This window comes from Mirounga angustirostris, unplaced genomic scaffold (assembly GCF_029215605.1).
Source record: "Mirounga angustirostris isolate CCGP_5_RB_7025 unplaced genomic scaffold, mMirAng1.0.hap1 SCAF_6, whole genome shotgun sequence".
In the NCBI taxonomy this organism is placed as follows: Eukaryota; Metazoa; Chordata; class Mammalia; order Carnivora; family Phocidae; genus Mirounga; species Mirounga angustirostris.
Window position 1 is genome coordinate 121,123,169 of NW_026991714.1, and position 17,608 is coordinate 121,140,776.

Genomic DNA, 17,608 nt, shown 5'->3' on the forward strand with positions numbered 1-17,608 from the left:
ATCTATCATTACTAATAGATCTATTGAAGGGATTACATGAATTAGGCATGAAATGTATTTAATGTAATGCCTCATACGTAGTAAATGCTTATTCACTCATTTGTTCATTCATTCAGTAAATAAATGTTTATGCAGCGCCTACGGTGTGGCAGGCAGTGGTCTAGGATGGTCAATGGTTTTGCTGTTGATAGAGCAAGATGAAGACCTGGACAGTCCCTGCTCAGAGGGAGCTTGTATTTTAGTGAAGGGAGCTAGAAATAAACAAATAAAAAAGTGGTATTGTGGCAGTTCCCCAGCACCCCCTGCCCCCCCTCAGGTGTGGCTGGAGCTTGAAGCATTCAGGGCCTGGGACACCGCAGACCCGGAGCCACTCAGGGGCTGCTCTTCAAGTAGCTCTTCAAGTCTGCAATAAAAAAATGGCCTCCAATTAAACTAGATTGCAAAGAATGGTAAAGAAGGAGCGCCTGGGTGGCTTAGTCAGTTAACCATCTGACTCTTGATTTCGACTCAGATCATGACCTCAGGGTCATGAGATCCAACCCCGATTCGGGGTCCACGCTGGGCATGGAATCTGCTTAAGATTCTCTCTCTCTCTCTCCCTCCCTCTGCCCCTCCCCCTCCCTCGCTGGAAAAAAAAAAAAAAGGGAAAGAAAGAGAATGGAAAGAATAAAAAACTAGAAGAGGCAGAGCCTGAGGAATCTGTGGTGGAAAAAGTACTGGACCACTGGGTAGTGAAGGGGAAGGTGGAGTATTTCCTGAAGTAGAAGGGAACTCACAGATGCTGATGATACTTGGGAACTTGAAGAAAATTCAGATGGTCCAGAGTTAATTGAAGCATTTCTTAATTCTCGAAAGCTGGTAAAGAAAAAGATGGTACCAAAAGACAATCTTTATCTGACAGTAAATCTGATTATAGCTCATCAAAGAAGAAAAGAGATGTTGCTGATGAACCAAGAGGCTTTGCCAGAGGTCTTGGTCCTGAACAAATAATTGGTACCACAGACAGCAGCGGAGAATTCAAGTCTCTCATGAAATGGAAAGATTCAGATGAGGCAGACTTGGTGCTGGCAAAAGAGGCAAATAGGAAGGGTCCTTAAATTGTAATTGCTTTAAAAAAAAATTTTTTTTTTTAAGTAGGCTCCATACACAGGGTATAGCCCAACATGGGGCTTGAACTCATGACCCTGAGATCGAAACCTGAGCTGAGATCAAGAGTCAGGTGCTTAACCCAGGTGCCCCCACTGTAATTGCTTTTTAAGATTTTTTAAAAATTTATTTATTTGAGAGAGAGCGAGAGCTCCGAGGGGCAGAGGGAGAGGGAGAAAAGCAGTCTCCCTGCTGAGTGTGGAGCCTGATGTGGGGCTCAATTCTATGACCCTGAGATCATGGCCTGAGCCAAAATCAACACTCGGATGCTTAACTGACTGAGCCACCCAGGTGCCCCTGTAATTGCTTTTTATGGAGAGAAACTAGGCATTCTTGTCCAGAAGATGAAGCTCAATAATTGCTTGTGTTGCTTTACATATTTATAGATATATAAATAAAATCTGGGTTTTGGTTTTTTTGATTTATCAGTGTGAAGAAATAACATTCTAATGAAAATCAACTTTGGTATGTTTGTTTTGAAGTAGTATTGGGGGAATTGTTGGGGATTTTTGCATCTGTAGCACCGGTTACTTTGAACAAATAAAAGCTTTCTGTAGTTGCTTCCTTTATCAGAAAAGAATATTTGAAATCACAGTAAATTATTCCCCTGCTTTAGAAAACACCTTTTCTAAATGTCGGGGCAGGGGCGCCTGGGTGGCTCAGTTGGTTAAGCATCTGCCTTTGGCTCAGGTCACGATCTCAGGGGTCCTGGGATCTAGCGTCATGGCAGGCTCTGCGCTCAGCAGGGAGTCTGCTTCTCTCTCTCCCTCTGTCCTTCCTCCTGCTTGTGCTCTCTCTCTCTCAGGTAAATAAATTAAATTTTAAAAAATGAATAAATGTTGGGGGAAATCTTCATATTTGTTACTCAATCAGAATTTGTGTATAAATCCTATATGCTTGAGGACCATTCTGGGTTTTTTGTTTATTTGGTTTGTGTGTGTGTATACTTAAAATACGTATGTAAATGGTTTTCTTTTCTTTTCTTTTTTACCAGTCACCAAAACAAAAACAGCATTTTATAACCATGGATAAGCCTGTGTTCTAGGATGCCATCATTTTCAGCAGTCTAAGAAATAAATCACTTAAAGATAGATTTTTCCTGAAGCCTTAACCTTTCAAATTTTGTAATTAATTGGACAATTTAAATATAATGTAAATAATTTAAATTGGACAATTTAAAAGCAGCCATATCCATATCTACAGTCATATAAATGCAAGTTCATTTGCAAGATCCCTGAAAGGAAAATATTACTACTGCCAACAACTTCCCCACCCAAATGAGAAAACTAGACAAGTCCTGGTATGTTTTAGTTGGGTAACAAAACCTAGTTAAATAGACATTTAAAGGTTCCTTCTAGTGAACCATTCCTTTTTAAATTTTTTTAAAAATTTACTTATTTGAGAGAGAGAGAGAGAGCATGAGCAGGGGGAGGGGCAGAGGGAGAAGCCGACTCCCTGCTGAGTGAGGAGCCCAACGTGGGTTTCGATCCCATGACCCTGAAATCATGACCTGAGCCAAAATCAAGAGTTGGATGCTTAACTGACTGAGCCCCCCAGGTGCTCAGAACCATTCCTTTTCAAGAATTTGAAATCCCTGTGCTGTATTGACTAAAAGGTCATGATTCATGGAATGCCTAAGACTTTGTTCATGGAAACTTAATCATAATCAGATGGTTAGAGATGTTGGCAATTTAGGACCTGCAGGAATAAATGGGTGAACAAACTTAAATCTAAATTCTCGACCTGCTTGTTTTTTCTTTACCCCAACTCATTTCTTACATGTGGGCTCAATCTTCTCACTATTTGAGTTACTGTTTCAGCATAAACCAGGGAAAACAGTAACTTGCCGGTCACAATGTTATCCGGCTGCATATTGTTTATTGTAAATACTGGTAAACAGTGGTCAATAAGGTTTTATATTTAAAAAAAAAGTGGTATTAAGTGCTATGATGAAGAACAAAACAGGGCGAGGGAGGTCCAGGGATGCTGTTTTGCAGAGAGTGGCCAGGACGTAAATGTCAGCTATTACTATTATTTCATTACATTACATTTCTAAACCCTTTTGCTGAGAGAAGAAAAATAGGACAAGTGAGAGGAGAGGGAGAAAGGGCAAAAGGAATTAAAGGAAGCTAAGTGAGACAGGAGTGAGGAATAGAGAGTGCATTGAACAGGATGAACAGGAAAACCAACAATGAGGAGAAGAAAGAGAATAGTTGATGTTATAAGCTGGGGGTGGGAGGGAAGAGGAAGGAAAAGCTAGAATGGAACTCAGAGAATAATATTGCTCTTCAGTTGCTCAATGGACTTGAAAATGTTTAGCTTTGGGATGGGTGAGCCAATGGAGCTTTCAAGACATTGTTCTGAGGGTAGGACTAGTGATATAATTTGCCAGACCCAAGGCAAAATGAAAATGCAGGCCCCTTTGTTCAGAGATTATTAAGAATTACAAGGTGGAGATGGCAGAGCATTAAGCCAAGAGCACGCACATAGGTCACATACTGATGAACCAGCCCTGTCTAAGAGCTTAGCACACAGCCTGGCACACAGCAAGCATTCAGTAAAAATAAATGGTCGTTGAATGAACAGAACCTAGGGCTAATTACTTTTGAACTTCTCTGAGGACTGGCTCATATTTCAGAAAAACTGACTTTATTTGGCTCCAATTTCAAATTTCCTTCTATTGTTCTCCACCACGGGGTCCAGATCTTTATGGAACAACACACTCCTGGACATGGTTTTTGCGGCAGGAATCCTCTTGTGGCCTGGCTGGGCTTGGTTCATATCCTCTTGCACTTACAGAGTGTGGCCACTTGAGGTCACTGCACCAACAAGGCAGAAGTTAAAGGACTACCCCAAAGAGTGAGGGGCTAAAAGGCACCACTGGTGGAAGGGTTAGTTATTAAAGCCTCTCCTTTACATTTTGATACAGTTCTACAGTTATATAAGTAGGGCTTTTAAACTCCGTAGGAAGCATCTGAAAGATGTTAGCCAAGTCTTGAGACGATGAAGATCAGGAAGTCAGCTCTAGGGTTCCCAGGAGTGGGGAGGGGCGTCATTCTTTAGAGATGTCCCCTACCTTATGAAACATGGTTTCACCGCATTCAAGCTTAACATCAGAAGTATCTGCAGGTGGATCATTCACTTAACAACTATTAACTGGGCTGGACAGCCAACAAAACAGACATTGTTCCTGTGCCAGGAAGTGGAGAGAGACGCAGCGATCTGTTTACCACCACAATATGTGCCTCAGAGGAGGAGCACTGCCTCCAAAGGCAACAAAGAGGCACTTGACTTCTCTGAGATCTGGAGGGATCACTTAAGTGGATCTGGAACCAAGAGTCTAACCTCAAGGACATGGTCCTCTTTCCTCCTCTACAACAGAAAACAAATTTCAGGCAGTTTCCACCTATCGAGCATTCAGAAAAATGAAGTTCAAGTTCAGAAAATCCTGATATAAAACCAGGATACTTGGTTAATGATTAGGAAAAAGAACATTTTTGTGTCTGGTTTTTATTTGTATTTTATCAAAGAGGAAGCTAAATTCAGGGCTTCCTGTTTAAAAATTAAATGTCTGATAGTCCTGGTCTCTAATGCTAATGTTGATTGAGCTCTGGGCTAGACATTATGCAAATACTATCTCCTTTAATCCCCACACAACTTGGTGAGCTAGGAGCTGTTATTGTCTCTAATTCACACTTGAAGAAACTGAGGTTTAGACAAGCTAACTAGCTCTCTGGAGGCCCAACATCTAGTAAAAGATGAGCTGGAATTTGAACCCAAGCAGTTAAATGCCAGACCAGGGCCGCTGCTTTCTACGGACTCCTTCTGAGGGACGAGCTTTGCCAAGGTTGGTTATGAGTCTGCAGACAAGTGGCTCAAAGTAGAAGTCATTAGTGACAAAGAGTGTATTTACAGGTTAAATCCTTACTTTGATGGTTAGTTTCCTACTGGACACAGAATGCATCTCTTGTCCTGCCAGTCTTCCTGGTTTACATTTTTCCTCCCAGGAGTCCTGAAGTGAGATTTTGAGTGGATCTCTGGAAGTCAAAATCTACTGACCGAAAAATAACCCAATATGCATGTGCAATCTGCCTGTGTGTGCCCCACAACCCTCCAACCTCTTTAGACCAGACTGGTTAAATCATCTATCTCATGGGTAAAACAACATTGGAACATGCTTCTTGGCTGGCTTTTTTTATTAATGGGAGAAACAAGAACTGGTTAATAGCTCCATCTTCTTCAACTCACTAGCTCTGTGGCCTTGGACAAATGACTTAATTTCTTTTTCTTTTTTAAAGATTTATTTATTTATTTTTGAGAAAGAGAGAGAGAGCATGCACAAGTGGGGGGACGGGGCGTAGGGGCAGAGGGAGAAGCAGACTCCCCACTGAACAGGCAGACTGACGTGGGACTCAATCCCAGGATCCTGGGATCATGACCTAAGCCAAAGGCAGATGGTTAACGGATGGAGCCCACCCAGGCGCCCGACAAATGACTTAATTTCTGTTAAGTCTGTTTCCTCATATTAAGCTGGAGATAGTGAAAGTACCCCCATAGGTTTAAATTAGACTTCAGTAAAATTAGTAGTAATTAAATTCCCAGTTAAATTACTGATTAAGTTAGTAAAGATTAAATTAGATGATATAAAGGACTTAGCAAGTAGTGTTCAATATATAGCTATTGTGGTTTTTATTTTGGCCTATAGCTGAAATTCTTTATATTTTAGAAATGTATCACTTAGAATAGAATTAGAGTAGGCTTCTTTTGCGCATTTATGTATTTGTTATATCTATGCCTGAAGTTAAAATTTATATAGTTATTTAGAACATTTAGCTTTAAATTCTTAGCAAAAAACTTCAGGTGCTAACGGAACTGTCAGCAGTCACAAAGGGAACCAGCAAAAGCTGTTTCAGAAGGAGAAGTATATGGACTTCCTTCTGTCTTGACTTGAATTGAGGGGGAGATACTGCTGCTTCTATTGAAGTAATCTCTATGGGCAGGTGTTGAAACAGGCCTGGAGTGAGGACTGCCAAAGCAGGGCTGGCTTCCCAGACTAGGGGCTGGGTTTGGGTAGATGATGTCAGGATTGGTGAAGAGAAGAGGAGAAGGTCTTGGGTAATGAATGCTCAGGAAGGGAATGTTCCATCAGGAAACAGTCGCCAAATAAGAAGGTGGCCTGCACCACTTGCCCTGCTCTCTTCACCTTGCTTTACTCTTCAGAATAATGAATTCTGGCCGTGCACATCGGCTGAGCTAAGATGGTCTGCCATTTCCTGCAGAGAGAACTGGCTTCCTCTTCTCTTTGTAGGAAGATATAAAATTTGTCCTCATTTCATATGTTTTGGGGCTCGATTTTCAAAAGGTTTATTTTCTTCTCTCAAGAGCCGAAACTGCAATTCAGATGTGCTAACACCAGGTGCCTCAATCCTTGTAGATGCAGTCAGCTAAGAAAAAAATTCAGTTTTTTACTACTCAACAGAAACCATGGCATGAAGGTCCCAAACAATGGGGTCCAGGTACTGGGTTTGGCTTGATTCAAGGATAAAATTCAACCATGTAAAAACAAAAGTCCATAAATATTGTTTCTTGAATTGAAGCCCTTGATAAAAGTGGGCATCATGGAATTTGAGGTACACATTTGTCTGTTATTACTACAGATTTCTATTAAGGCAACTGAGTACAACCATGTAAAATGTTACATTTGATGTCAGTATGTAAAGAGCAAATTTGAAAAAACTAACTTTTTACAATTTAATAATTGTTTTAATTCCAAATTGTTACCAATCACAGATTAATCAAACTCCTACCTTATGCTCAGACCTGTTTGGCATGCTCCTTTCTAACTCATCCTGAATTCTTTCCCATGGCTTCAGAGCTTCAGCATTGTCTGGTTTCAAAACCCCTTCAGCTTTCTCTCAGCCACATGCAGAACTCCATGGGGAACTATAGAAAATTGCAAAATTAAAAAAAAAAGTCAACCCTGAACTTAAGGTCTTTAACATAGTGTGACAGTGCTGGAGGCCTCGGAAAGAGGTTTTTTGTTTCTGCATATTCTTGCAGCTTGAGAAAGTGGGATTTCCTAGAGGAGATCTGGATTCTTCTATACCAAACAGGCTTGTGATGGGGTGTCTTGGTGGAAAGGGCAGTTGGATGTAGCAGAGCTTCCTTAGTCTTCCAAGCCAGTATGTACTAAGGTCAGTTGCATTTTGATTCCCTGGGGGCCAAGTGTACAAAAACAAAACTCAAAAACGTATGAAAAGGAACTGATCAAAACAACTGCACACTATTAAAACAGTTGGTAGTGGAGTGGACAAATGTGCTAAACTGAATCTAGAGTTAGCAGAGAAGGTTGTGATTAGATAGGGGAATTTTTCTTTTTTCTTTTTTTTAAGATTTTATTTATTTATTTGACAGAGAAAGACAAGCGAGAGAGGGAACACAAGCAGGGGAAGTGGGAGAGGGAGAAGCAGACTTCCCGCACAGCAGGGAGCCCGATGTAGGGCTCGATCCCAGGACCCTGGGATCATGACCTGAGCCCAAGGCAGAGGCTTAACGACTGACCCACTCGGGCGCCCCTAGGGGAATTTTTCTGAAGGAGATATATTTGAGTTGAATTTTCCAGGGAGGACAGAAACTTCAGATTAATGGAAAGGAGAGCATTTATATATGTTAGTAATGTTTACTGGGCCTTTACTATATGTGGCAGGCAGAATAATGGCTCCCCAAAGAGGTCCGCGTCTTAATCCCTGAAACCTGTAAATATGTCATACATCACAAAGGGATGTTGCAGATGTGATTAAGGTTAAGACCTTAAGATGGAAGAGTATTCAGGATTATATGGTTGGGTTCAAACTAATCACAGGGGTAATTAAGAGCAGAGAATCTTTGATGGCCTAGGTCAAACTCAGAGAGAGATGTGACTACAGAAAACTGGTCAGAGAGATGCAGTGTCGCTGACTTTGAAGACAGAGGAAGGGGGCCATGAATCATGAAATCTGGTAGCCTTTATAAGCTGGAAAAGGTAAGGAAATGAATTCTCTGGAAAGGAACACAGTCATGCTGACACCTTGATTTTAGCCCGGTGAGACCCTTGTTGGACTTCTAACCTATAGAACTGTAAGATAATAAACTTGAGTGTTTTAAGGTACTAAGTTTGTGGTAATTTGTTACAGCCACAATAGAAAACTAATATAATATGAGATAGGGATATGAGGTTTAGACATTACAATTTTGGTCATTTACAGATGGGGAAACTGAAATAGATCCTAGGTTCTTGCTCAGTGTCACTCAGCTCTGAAGTGAAGGAGCAGGGAATTAAATTGACGATACCTGTCTCCAGAGCTCATGCAATACCACCTACCAGGAATTTTTGTGAGGAGGAGGATGGAGATAAGCTTCTAGTAAAAGCTCACTGAAGGGGGTGAGTTACACAGCTGGATAGCAAAGAGCTTGGTTCACTCAAAGGGGAGTTCAAAACCTTGGGTTAATGGGGACCGGAAAATAGTTGTCCCTCAGGTTTAGGTTTGCACTCCCTGATTATCTTCCTCAGTCACTGCTTCATGACAAACTGGTTTACTCAATGTCTCACAACAAGTCATTAAACAGGACTCTCCTACACTTGTACTTTTCCGAAGCCACCCCTCCTCTTTCCCATCTGTCTGATGCCTGCTCCTCTCAAGAGCTTCCACCCCTCCTCATCCCAGCTACAGCCCCTGGAAGGCACTTGGGTTCAAGGATTTCGAGAACTAAGGCATGAAATCACACCTTGCTCTGGACCTCTCACGTATCTTTGCCATTAAGTGTCATAGTTTTTCGTCATTTAATTTTCCTCGTGCTTATGACTTATTTCCAAGGTGACTGGCCACTGTGAACTTCCTGCAGGCAGAGACATGAATGCACCCGAGCCGTAGTCATGGTCGTCAGCTGGGATCTTCTTGGTACATTCCTAAAATAAATCTTACTCCCACACACAATTTTGATTTTCTGGAGTGGACATTTTCTTTTCTCTGACTCTCTACCTCCCAGTGTACATTAGGCCTCCTTGTTAAATGTTCCTGTAGCTTTTACTACAGATGGAAGGTGATTATTTCATTGTCGACCTGCCTCATTAGTAAGGTATCTTGAGCGCGTTAGCAGAGAGTCTGGCACACAGAATACAAGAAGGATACACGGTAAAGCCAGGCCAGTCACTAGGCCAGTCACTAGATAGCAATTAGGGGCAAGTAGAGGGGGAGAGCGGAAGGCGATGCGTCTTCACTCCTCGCCTCGGGCCGGCAGCACCCTGCGCTCTGACAGGTGCTGGAGCTGAGACCTGGGTCCGGTCGCGTGCCCGCATGCTGCCTCCCGCACCCTCCGCGCGCCCCCGCGCTGTCTCCGCGCTCGCCCCGCCCCCCGCCCCGCCCCCTTGCGCGCGCGCCTCAGGGTGCTCGCCCCCGCTGTCCGCGCGGCGCCGCGCCTCACTGGCTCCTCAGCTTCCAGCCAAGATGGCGGAGAATGGCGATGGTCTGGGCACGGTCCCGGAGCATGAACGGATATTGCAGGAGATTGAGAGCACCGACACCGCCTGCGTGGGCCCCACTCTCCGGTAAAGCTTTCATCCCCCGGGGGCCTCGGGCTGCCGCCGCTGGCTGCTCATCAGGAGCCGGGCGGGGCGTCCGCCACCGGCCGCGCGCCGGGCGTACCGACAGGTGGTGCGCGCGGAGGCGGGCGGGGGCGCTCCGGGGCGGCGGGCCGAGACCTGGGCCGGGCCCGGGCGGGGAGGGGCGGAACGGGCGGCTGCACCTGTAGGCACGGCCCGCCTCAGCCCCGGGAGCTGTCACCGCGCAGCCTGTGGGTGTGGCCGCCGCCGCCGCTCCGCTGACCCCGGGGTCCGCGGCGCCGCCCAGCCCTGGCGGCCTGGGGTCCCGGGGACGCGCCTTGGGCCTCCCGCGCTCCCGGCGGGGCTGAGGGCGGCTGTGCTGGGGCGAAGGTTAACTGCCAGCAGCCGGCGTGACTGAGATTAGGAGGCGCCCGCAGGTGGAAACCCTGGCGCGCAGGGCTGCGACGGGCGTGGGAGAATTGAAATTGAGCGGGAGTCGGCGGCACCATTATCCCCCCGCGCGGCCGGAGTGGGCGAGAAGGGAGCGTAGGCTAGCGGGGAGGAGCTGATGCTCAGGAGCGCGCTAATGTGACCTAGCGCTCCCCCGGCGCGCCTTCTGGAGTCCGGGAAGCTTTTACTTATTTACGAACGTTTCATTAATTTTGCATTAACTTTCCCGTTTATTTTAAAAAGGATCTCCACCCTTTAAAAATAGTACTAGGTAATGAATATTCCAGACTGAATACCTGCTGGTCTAATAATAGAATATTAGCTGGGCACTGTTGTGATCCATTAGATGAGGTTAGGCATTCTCATCAAGAATACGTGCCTTTTGGGGCGCCTGGGTGGTTCAGATGGTTGTACGTCTGTCTGCCTTTGGCTCAGGTCGAGATATCCAGGTTCTGGAATCGAGCTCCACATCGGGCTCTCGGCTCAGCGGGGAGTCTGCTTCTCCCTTTCCCCTGCCTCTCCCCCTGCTGTGCTCTGTCTCTGTCTCTCTCTCAAATGAATAAATAAAAAAACTAAAAAAAAAAAAAAAAAAAAAGAATAAGTGCCTTTTAGGGGCGCCTGGCTGGCTCAGTGGGAAGAGCATGCGACTCTCCCTCTCGGTGTCATGAGTTCGAGTCCTCCGCTGGGTGCAGAGATTATTTACAAATAAATAAACTTAAAAAAAGTGCCTTTTAAATGTAAAGTTTCAGCTTTCGTAACAATGATATTGAATTTTTTTTTAAAAGATTTTATTTATTTATTTGAAAGAAAGAGACACAGCGAGAGAGGGAACACAAGCAGGGGGAGTGGGAGAGGAAGCAGGCTTCCCGTGGAGCAGGGAGCCCGATGTGGGGCTCGATCCCAGGACCCTGGGATCACGACCTGAGCCACCCAGGCGCCCGGATATTGAATTTTTTATTCACCTATGGAAGTTAGGAGTGATTGTGCTTTAACATTATTATTTTCTTCAGGATACACTTCCTAGAAATGAAGTGCTGTATTTTTGTGGACCTGTGGATGCAGTATGAAGTGAAACTATTTCAAATTATAACGTAAATCCACCTTGCCCTGAGAGTCCGGAATGTTTTGCCCAAGTCCTACCGCTGAAGTGTGCAGTCACGGAAAAAATCATTTAAGTTCTCTGAACCTCAATTTTCTTACTCCTGTACTTGGGTAGGGGGTGGGTATTTAGATGCCCAGGACATTAGAGGCCTTGCCTATCTGTTCACTGCTGTATCCCTAACACCAAGCATGTGGTAGGCACCTGATAAGTTTTTTTGTCACATGAAGTTCTTGCTGTGATATGGTAAGAGTAATTAGTACATTTCCTTAATTTTCCAACATAATAATTTCTTTTCATAAAACTCTGGTCATTTGGTAATGAAAGTAGAAATCATAGATTAAAAGGAAGCTTTGTTTTCCTGACTGCAGGGTATGTGGTATAGTTATCAGAACAGCCAATTTTTGAAAATAGTATGGGTTATTAGGGAGATACTTCCTCTTGGGGAAAAATGCTAGGCACTATCTTTGAAAAGAGATGACATTAACTTAGAAGGAAGTTTTGAAATATATTGAGAGACTTTTGTGACACAAATAGAATATATGTATTCACAGTGTTATTCTGTTCTCTTTTGCTGGGCAATTGTGTCACCTCCTCACTTTGTTGAAACCCACGCTGTTTTCTTTGGCCAACTCCAGTGACTCATACTTATCCTATATATACACTTGTCATCTCATTTACAAGCAGACTGTCTACACACACATAGAAGGCACTACTAGCAGGCCTTTCTCTTGAATAGTGTTTAAGCTATTACTGTTTTTTACCTAGGTTTCACTAAGTGCTAATATTAAAATTTTAAAAACCCTTTTATTGGAAAATAAAAAGTAGAATAATGCAATGAACCATTATGAAGCCATAATCTTGCTTCAGTTCAACCCCCAGCCAGTGCCATTCGATCTGCTCCCCTATCCATTCTCCCTCACCCTGCATTATTTTGAAGCAAATCCCAGACATCAATTCATCTGTAAATATTTTAGTATTATGATTAATTTTTGTTACTTCCCAGTTATCTTTTACCTGGCCTGTTGGCTTACGATGTTGTTCTTATTTTTTTTCTCAGTGGGAGACTTTTTCAGCCTCATCTTTCCCTGATTTACTTTTATTCCTGATGATTAAGTGAGAAGCATGTTACGCATTTTTCACAGGGGCTGGCATACAGTATGGTTCTTCGATCACAGTGGAATTAGATTAGGAGTCAGTAATAGAAAACTGGAGAATACCCAAATAGTTGGGCCCTGAATAACACACATCTAAATAATCCATGGGTGAAAGAAGAAACCAAAAGAGAAGTTAGAAAGTGTTTTTGAACTGAATAAAATGAAAACACATTAGAATTTGTGGGATACAGCTAAAATAATAATTAGAGATTTATAGCACTAAACATCTTTACTGGGAAAGAATGGTTTCAAATCAGTGACCTCAGCTTCTAATTTAAGAAACTAGGAAAAGAAGAGCAAATGAAACCCAACAGAGCCAAAGAAAGGAGCTGATAGATAAAGGAGATGATAAAGGTTGGAGTGGAAATCAATGAAATAGAAAATAGAAAAACAGAAAGTCAGTGAAATGAAAACCTGGTTCTTTGAGATCTGTAAAATTGATAAACCTCTAAGAGAAAGAAAGGGAGAAGATGCCAATTATCAGGAATTACTAATTCCTTTTTTTTTCTTTAAGATTTTTACTTCTTTATTTGACAGACAGCGAGAGAGGGAACACAAACAGGGGGAGTGGGAGAGGGAGAAGCAGATTCCCTGCTGAGCAGGGACCCCGATGTGGGGCTCGATCCCAGGACCCTGGGATCATGACCTGAGCTGAAGGCAGACGCTTAGCGACTGAGCCACCCAGGCACCCCAGGAATTACCAATTCTTGATACTGTATCAGAATGAGAGAGGTAACATCACTGCAGATTCTGTTGATATTAAAAGAATATTACAAATAATTTCATGCCAATACATTTGACAACTTAGAAGAAATGGACAAATTCCTTGAAAGATACAAACTATCACAGAAGATAATTTCTCCAAATTGGTCTTTAGATTTGGATGGTCTCAGTCAGAATCCCAGCAGAAGGTTTTTTGTAGAAATTGACAAGCTGATTCAAAAGTTCATATGGAAATGTATAGGACCTAGAAGACTCAAACTGACTTGGGAAAAGATGAACAGAGCTGGAGGACTTACACTACCTATTTTAAGGTTTATTTATAAAGCTATAGTAACCAAGCCAGTGCGGTATTAGCATCAAGATAAACAAATAGATCAGTGAAACTGAATAAGAGAGTCTGTAAATAGATTCACACATATGGTCAATTAATTTTTGACAGAGGTACAAAGGCAGTTCATTAGAAAAGGATAAACTTTTTAAATAATGGTGAAACAGTCGGATATCCGTATGCAAAATAATGAACTTTGATCTATGCACCATATTTAAATAGTAACCCAAAGTGGATCATAAACCTAAATATAAAATGCAAAACTATAAACTCTTAGAAACCATTGGAAAAAATCTTTGTGACTTTGGTTAGGCAAAGATTTCTTATATACTATTCCAAAAGCATAATACATAAAAGAAAAAAATGATAAGTTGGAGCTCAACATTGAGAACACGTGGTATTCAAAGATACTATTAAGGGAATGAGAAGTCATGGACAGAAAATGTCTGAAAATCACGTATCTCATTAAAAAATGTTGTGTCCAGGGCTCCTGGGTGGCTCAGTTGGTTAAGCGACCGCTTTCGGCTCAGGTCATGATCCTGGAGTCCCAGGATCGAGTCCCACATTGGGCTCCCTGCTTGGCAGGGAGTCTGCTTCTCCCTCTGACCCTCCTCCCTCTCATGCTCTCTGTCTCTCATTCTCTCTCTCTCAAATAAATAAAATAAAATCTTTAAAAAAAAAAAAAAGTTGTGTCCAAATTGTATAAAAGAAATCTTTAAGACCAGATAAGAAAGCAAACAATCCAATTAAAAAATGGGTAAGTGATTTAAATAGATACTTCACAAAAGAAGGTACACACAGGGCAAATAATCACATGAAAAGATGGGTAAGGACATTAGTCATTAGAGAAATGTAAACTAAAACTTCAGCATTGAATCATGCTATTGGAATGTCTAAAATTAAAAAGACTGACCATACCATGTATTGGTGAGGTGGGACACTGGCACTCTCCTGCGCTGCTAGGGGAATTCCATAGCGTCATTTATCAGGTTGAAGAAGTTCCCTTCTATTCCTAGTTCAATGTTTTTATTATGAAAGAGTGTTCAGTATTTCACATGCTTGTTCTGCATCTATTGAAATGATCATGTGGTTTTTAAATCCTCATTGTATTTATGTGGTATATTACATGAATTAATTTTGAGGTATAAACCAACCTTACATTTGTGGGATAAATCCCACTTGGTCATAGTGTATAATCCTTTTTATATGTTGCTGGATTCTGTTTGCTAGTACTTTGTTTAGGATTTTTGCATGTGTATTCACAAGAGATACTGGTCTGTTATTTTCTGTGATGACTGTGATGTCTTTGTTTGGTTTTGGTATGAGAATAATAGTACCTCATATAATGAGTTGGTTAGTGTTCCCTGAATTGAGATGACCATGTGGGTTTTTCCCCCCTTTGTTTTAGTCATGTGACATGGTACATTTTTTTTTTTTTTAAATGTTGACTCTTGCATTCCTCGGATAAATCAGTTTGGTCATGGTGTATAATCATTTTACTACATTGTTAGATTTGGTTTGTTAGTATTTTGTTGAGTATTTTTACATCTATATTCATAAGAAATATAAGTCTGTAGTTTTCTTTTTGATGTCTTTATCTGGCTTTGGTATTAGAGTAATGCTGGTCTCATAGAATAAGTTAGGGAGTGTCCCTCCTCTTAACACTTTTTGGAAGAGTTTGTGAAGGATTAGTGTTAATTCTTTAAATATTTGGTAGCATCCATCAGTGAAGCCATCTAGCATTTCTTTGATGGGATGGTTTTTGTTTTGTTTTGTTACATTTTTTTTTTTATAGATTTTGTTTATTTATTTGACAGAGAGAGCGAGAGAGCAGAAGCAGGTGGAACAGTAGAGGGAGAGGAAGAAGCAGACTCCCTGCCAAGCAAGGAGCCAGATGCGGGGCTCAATCCCAGGACCCTGGGATCATGACTTGAGCCGAAGGCAGACGCTTAACCAGCTGAGCCACCCAGGCACCCCCTAAAGTATTTTTAAAATTTCTTTTATGGGATGCCTGGGTGGCTCAGGTCATGGTCCCGGAGTCCTGGGATTGAGCCCCATGTCTGGCTCCCTGCTCAGCAGGGAATCTGCTTCTCCCTCTCCATCTTCCTCTCCCTTTGCCCCTCTCCCCTGCTCATGCTCTCTCTCTCAAGTAAATAAATAAAATCTCTGAAAAAAAAATTTTCTTTTATGATTTCTTCTTTGACTCATTGGTTATTTAGAAATGTGTTAATTTCCACATATTTGTGAATTTCTTAAGTGTCCTTCTGTTATTAATTTCTAATTTCATTACATTGTGGTCAGAGATCATAATTCATATAATTTCAGTTCTTTTAACTTTATTGAGGCTTGTTTTATGGCTTAACTATGGTCTCTCCTGGAGAATGTTCCATGTGTACTTGAGAAGAATGTGTATCTCTCTGTTGGGTGGAATAATTCTATAGATGTCTGTGAGGTCTCTTTACCTTAAAGTTGTGCAAGTCTTCCTTTTTGATGTTCTGCTTAGTTCTATTATTAAATATAATGGATAGTTTTTGTTTCATGTTATTTTGGACTCTGTTGTCAGTATGCTCTCTATTATGTGTATACTTGTTATATATTCCTGGTTGATAGACATTTTATTGTCATAAAATATTCTTCTTTATCTGTAGATTTGTTTTAAAGTCTATTTTGTCTGATATTAGTATAGCCACTCTAGCATTTTTATGGTTGCTTTTTGCATGACATGTCTTTTTCTGTCCTTTTACTTTCAGCCTATTTTTATATTTGAATCTAAAGATTGCCTCCTACAGATAGCAGGTTGTTGGATCTTGTTTGTCATCCAGTTTGACAGTCTGCCTTTTTTTTTTTTTAAGATTTTATTTATTTATTTGAGAGAGAAATCACAAGTGGGAGGCGGAGGGGCAGAGGGAGATGCAGACTCCCCACTGAGCAGGGAGTCCGACATGGGGCCTGATCCCAGGACCCGGAGATCATGATGTGAGCTGAAGGCAGACGCTTAACTGACTGAGCCACCCAGGCACACCAGCCCCCCCCCGCCCCTTTTTTTAAAGATTTATTTATTTTAGAGAGAGAGCAAATGAGCTAGCACAAGTGGGGGGAGGGGCAGAGGGAGAGAACCTTCAAGCAGACTCTCTGCTGAGCATGGAGCCTGATGTGGGGCTCAGTCTCACAACCCATGAGATCACAACCTGAGCCAAAACCAAGAGTCAGATGCTTACCGACTGAGCCACCCAGGTGCCCCAACAGTCTGCTTTTTTTTTTTAATTGTTTAATCTCTTTATGGATTTAATGTTGTTATTTATATAGTTGGATTTATTTTACTGCCGTTTTACTTTTTGTTTTCTGTATGACATATTTCTTTTTTGCTTCTCTGTTCCTCTGTTCCCTTTTTACTATTCTTTTATTGAGTATTTTCCAGTGTGATTTTTTTTTCAGTATCTTTTAAAAAGTTATTTCTTAGTGATGGTTCTCAGAATTGACTTCAGATTTATTCTAACTTAAGTCCAGTGAAATACAGAAATGTTACTTCTATATATCTCTATTTTCTCTTACCCTTTTTTTTTTTTTTTAAGAGAGAGAGCGTGTACAAGTGGGGCAGTGAGAGGAGCAGAAGGAAAGGGAGAGAGAGAATTTTTTTTTTTTTTTTTGGGAGAGAGAGAATCTTAAGCAGGCTCAGACACAGGGCTGGATCTCACGACCCTGAGATATGACCTGAGCTGAAATCAAGAGTTGGACGCTTAAGTGACTGAGCCATCCAGGCGCCCCACTTTCCCTTTTTGTGCGGTTATTGTTATAGGTCTTATATCTGTCTATGTTACAAACCCAACAGTACATTGTTATAATTGTTACTTTATATAACTTTTTGTTTTTTTTGAAGAAGCTGACAAGTATATAGAGTTTGTTATATTAACTCAATTATCATTTCTGATTGTCTTTATTTTTTGCTGGGTTTTAGGTTGTCATCTAGTGTCACTTTCTTACCCTAGTACAGCTTTGCTTCTACACCTCCTTTGTTCTCTTATTGTCAAATATATTGTATTTCTATATGTTAGGCCACAAATAGAATTATGTACATGTTGTTTTATGAAATTGCTTTTTAAGTCAGTTAAGAGATACTGTTTATACTG

The 17,608-nt window shown here is 41.7% G+C and overlaps 1 protein-coding gene and 1 long non-coding RNA gene across 13 annotated transcripts in view; one reads left to right on the forward strand and one right to left on the reverse strand.

The window, feature by feature from the left end:
- Positions 1-17,608, forward strand: part of EXOC6 (exocyst complex component 6) — a 355,061-nt gene that overhangs the window by 130,017 nt on the left and 207,436 nt on the right. For 5 of the 11 annotated variants that reach the window (XR_010412520.1, XM_054508306.2, XM_045878436.3 and 2 more), the window contains exon 1: positions 9,573-9,730. The exons of the other annotated variants lie outside the window; for them this stretch is intronic. Coding sequence is in view for 4 of the 5 variants with exons in the window: in XM_054508306.2 (XP_054364281.1) it covers positions 9,630-9,730 (101 nt within the window). In the remaining variant the exon portion in view is untranslated. Of the gene's footprint in view, positions 1-9,572; positions 9,731-17,608 lie in introns of those variants that run through there. 11 annotated transcript variants of the gene reach the window in all.
- LOC129045901 (uncharacterized) lies at positions 5,328-9,742 on the reverse strand. 2 transcript variants are annotated; one of them, XR_010412521.1, is made up of 3 exons: positions 9,607-9,742; positions 6,954-7,089; positions 5,328-6,590 (listed from the first exon to the last, which is right to left on the reverse strand). It is a non-coding gene; the product is annotated as an uncharacterized LOC129045901 (long non-coding RNA). The 2 variants fall into 2 exon arrangements; XR_010412522.1 differs by lacking the exon at positions 9,607-9,742 and adding an exon at positions 8,911-9,449.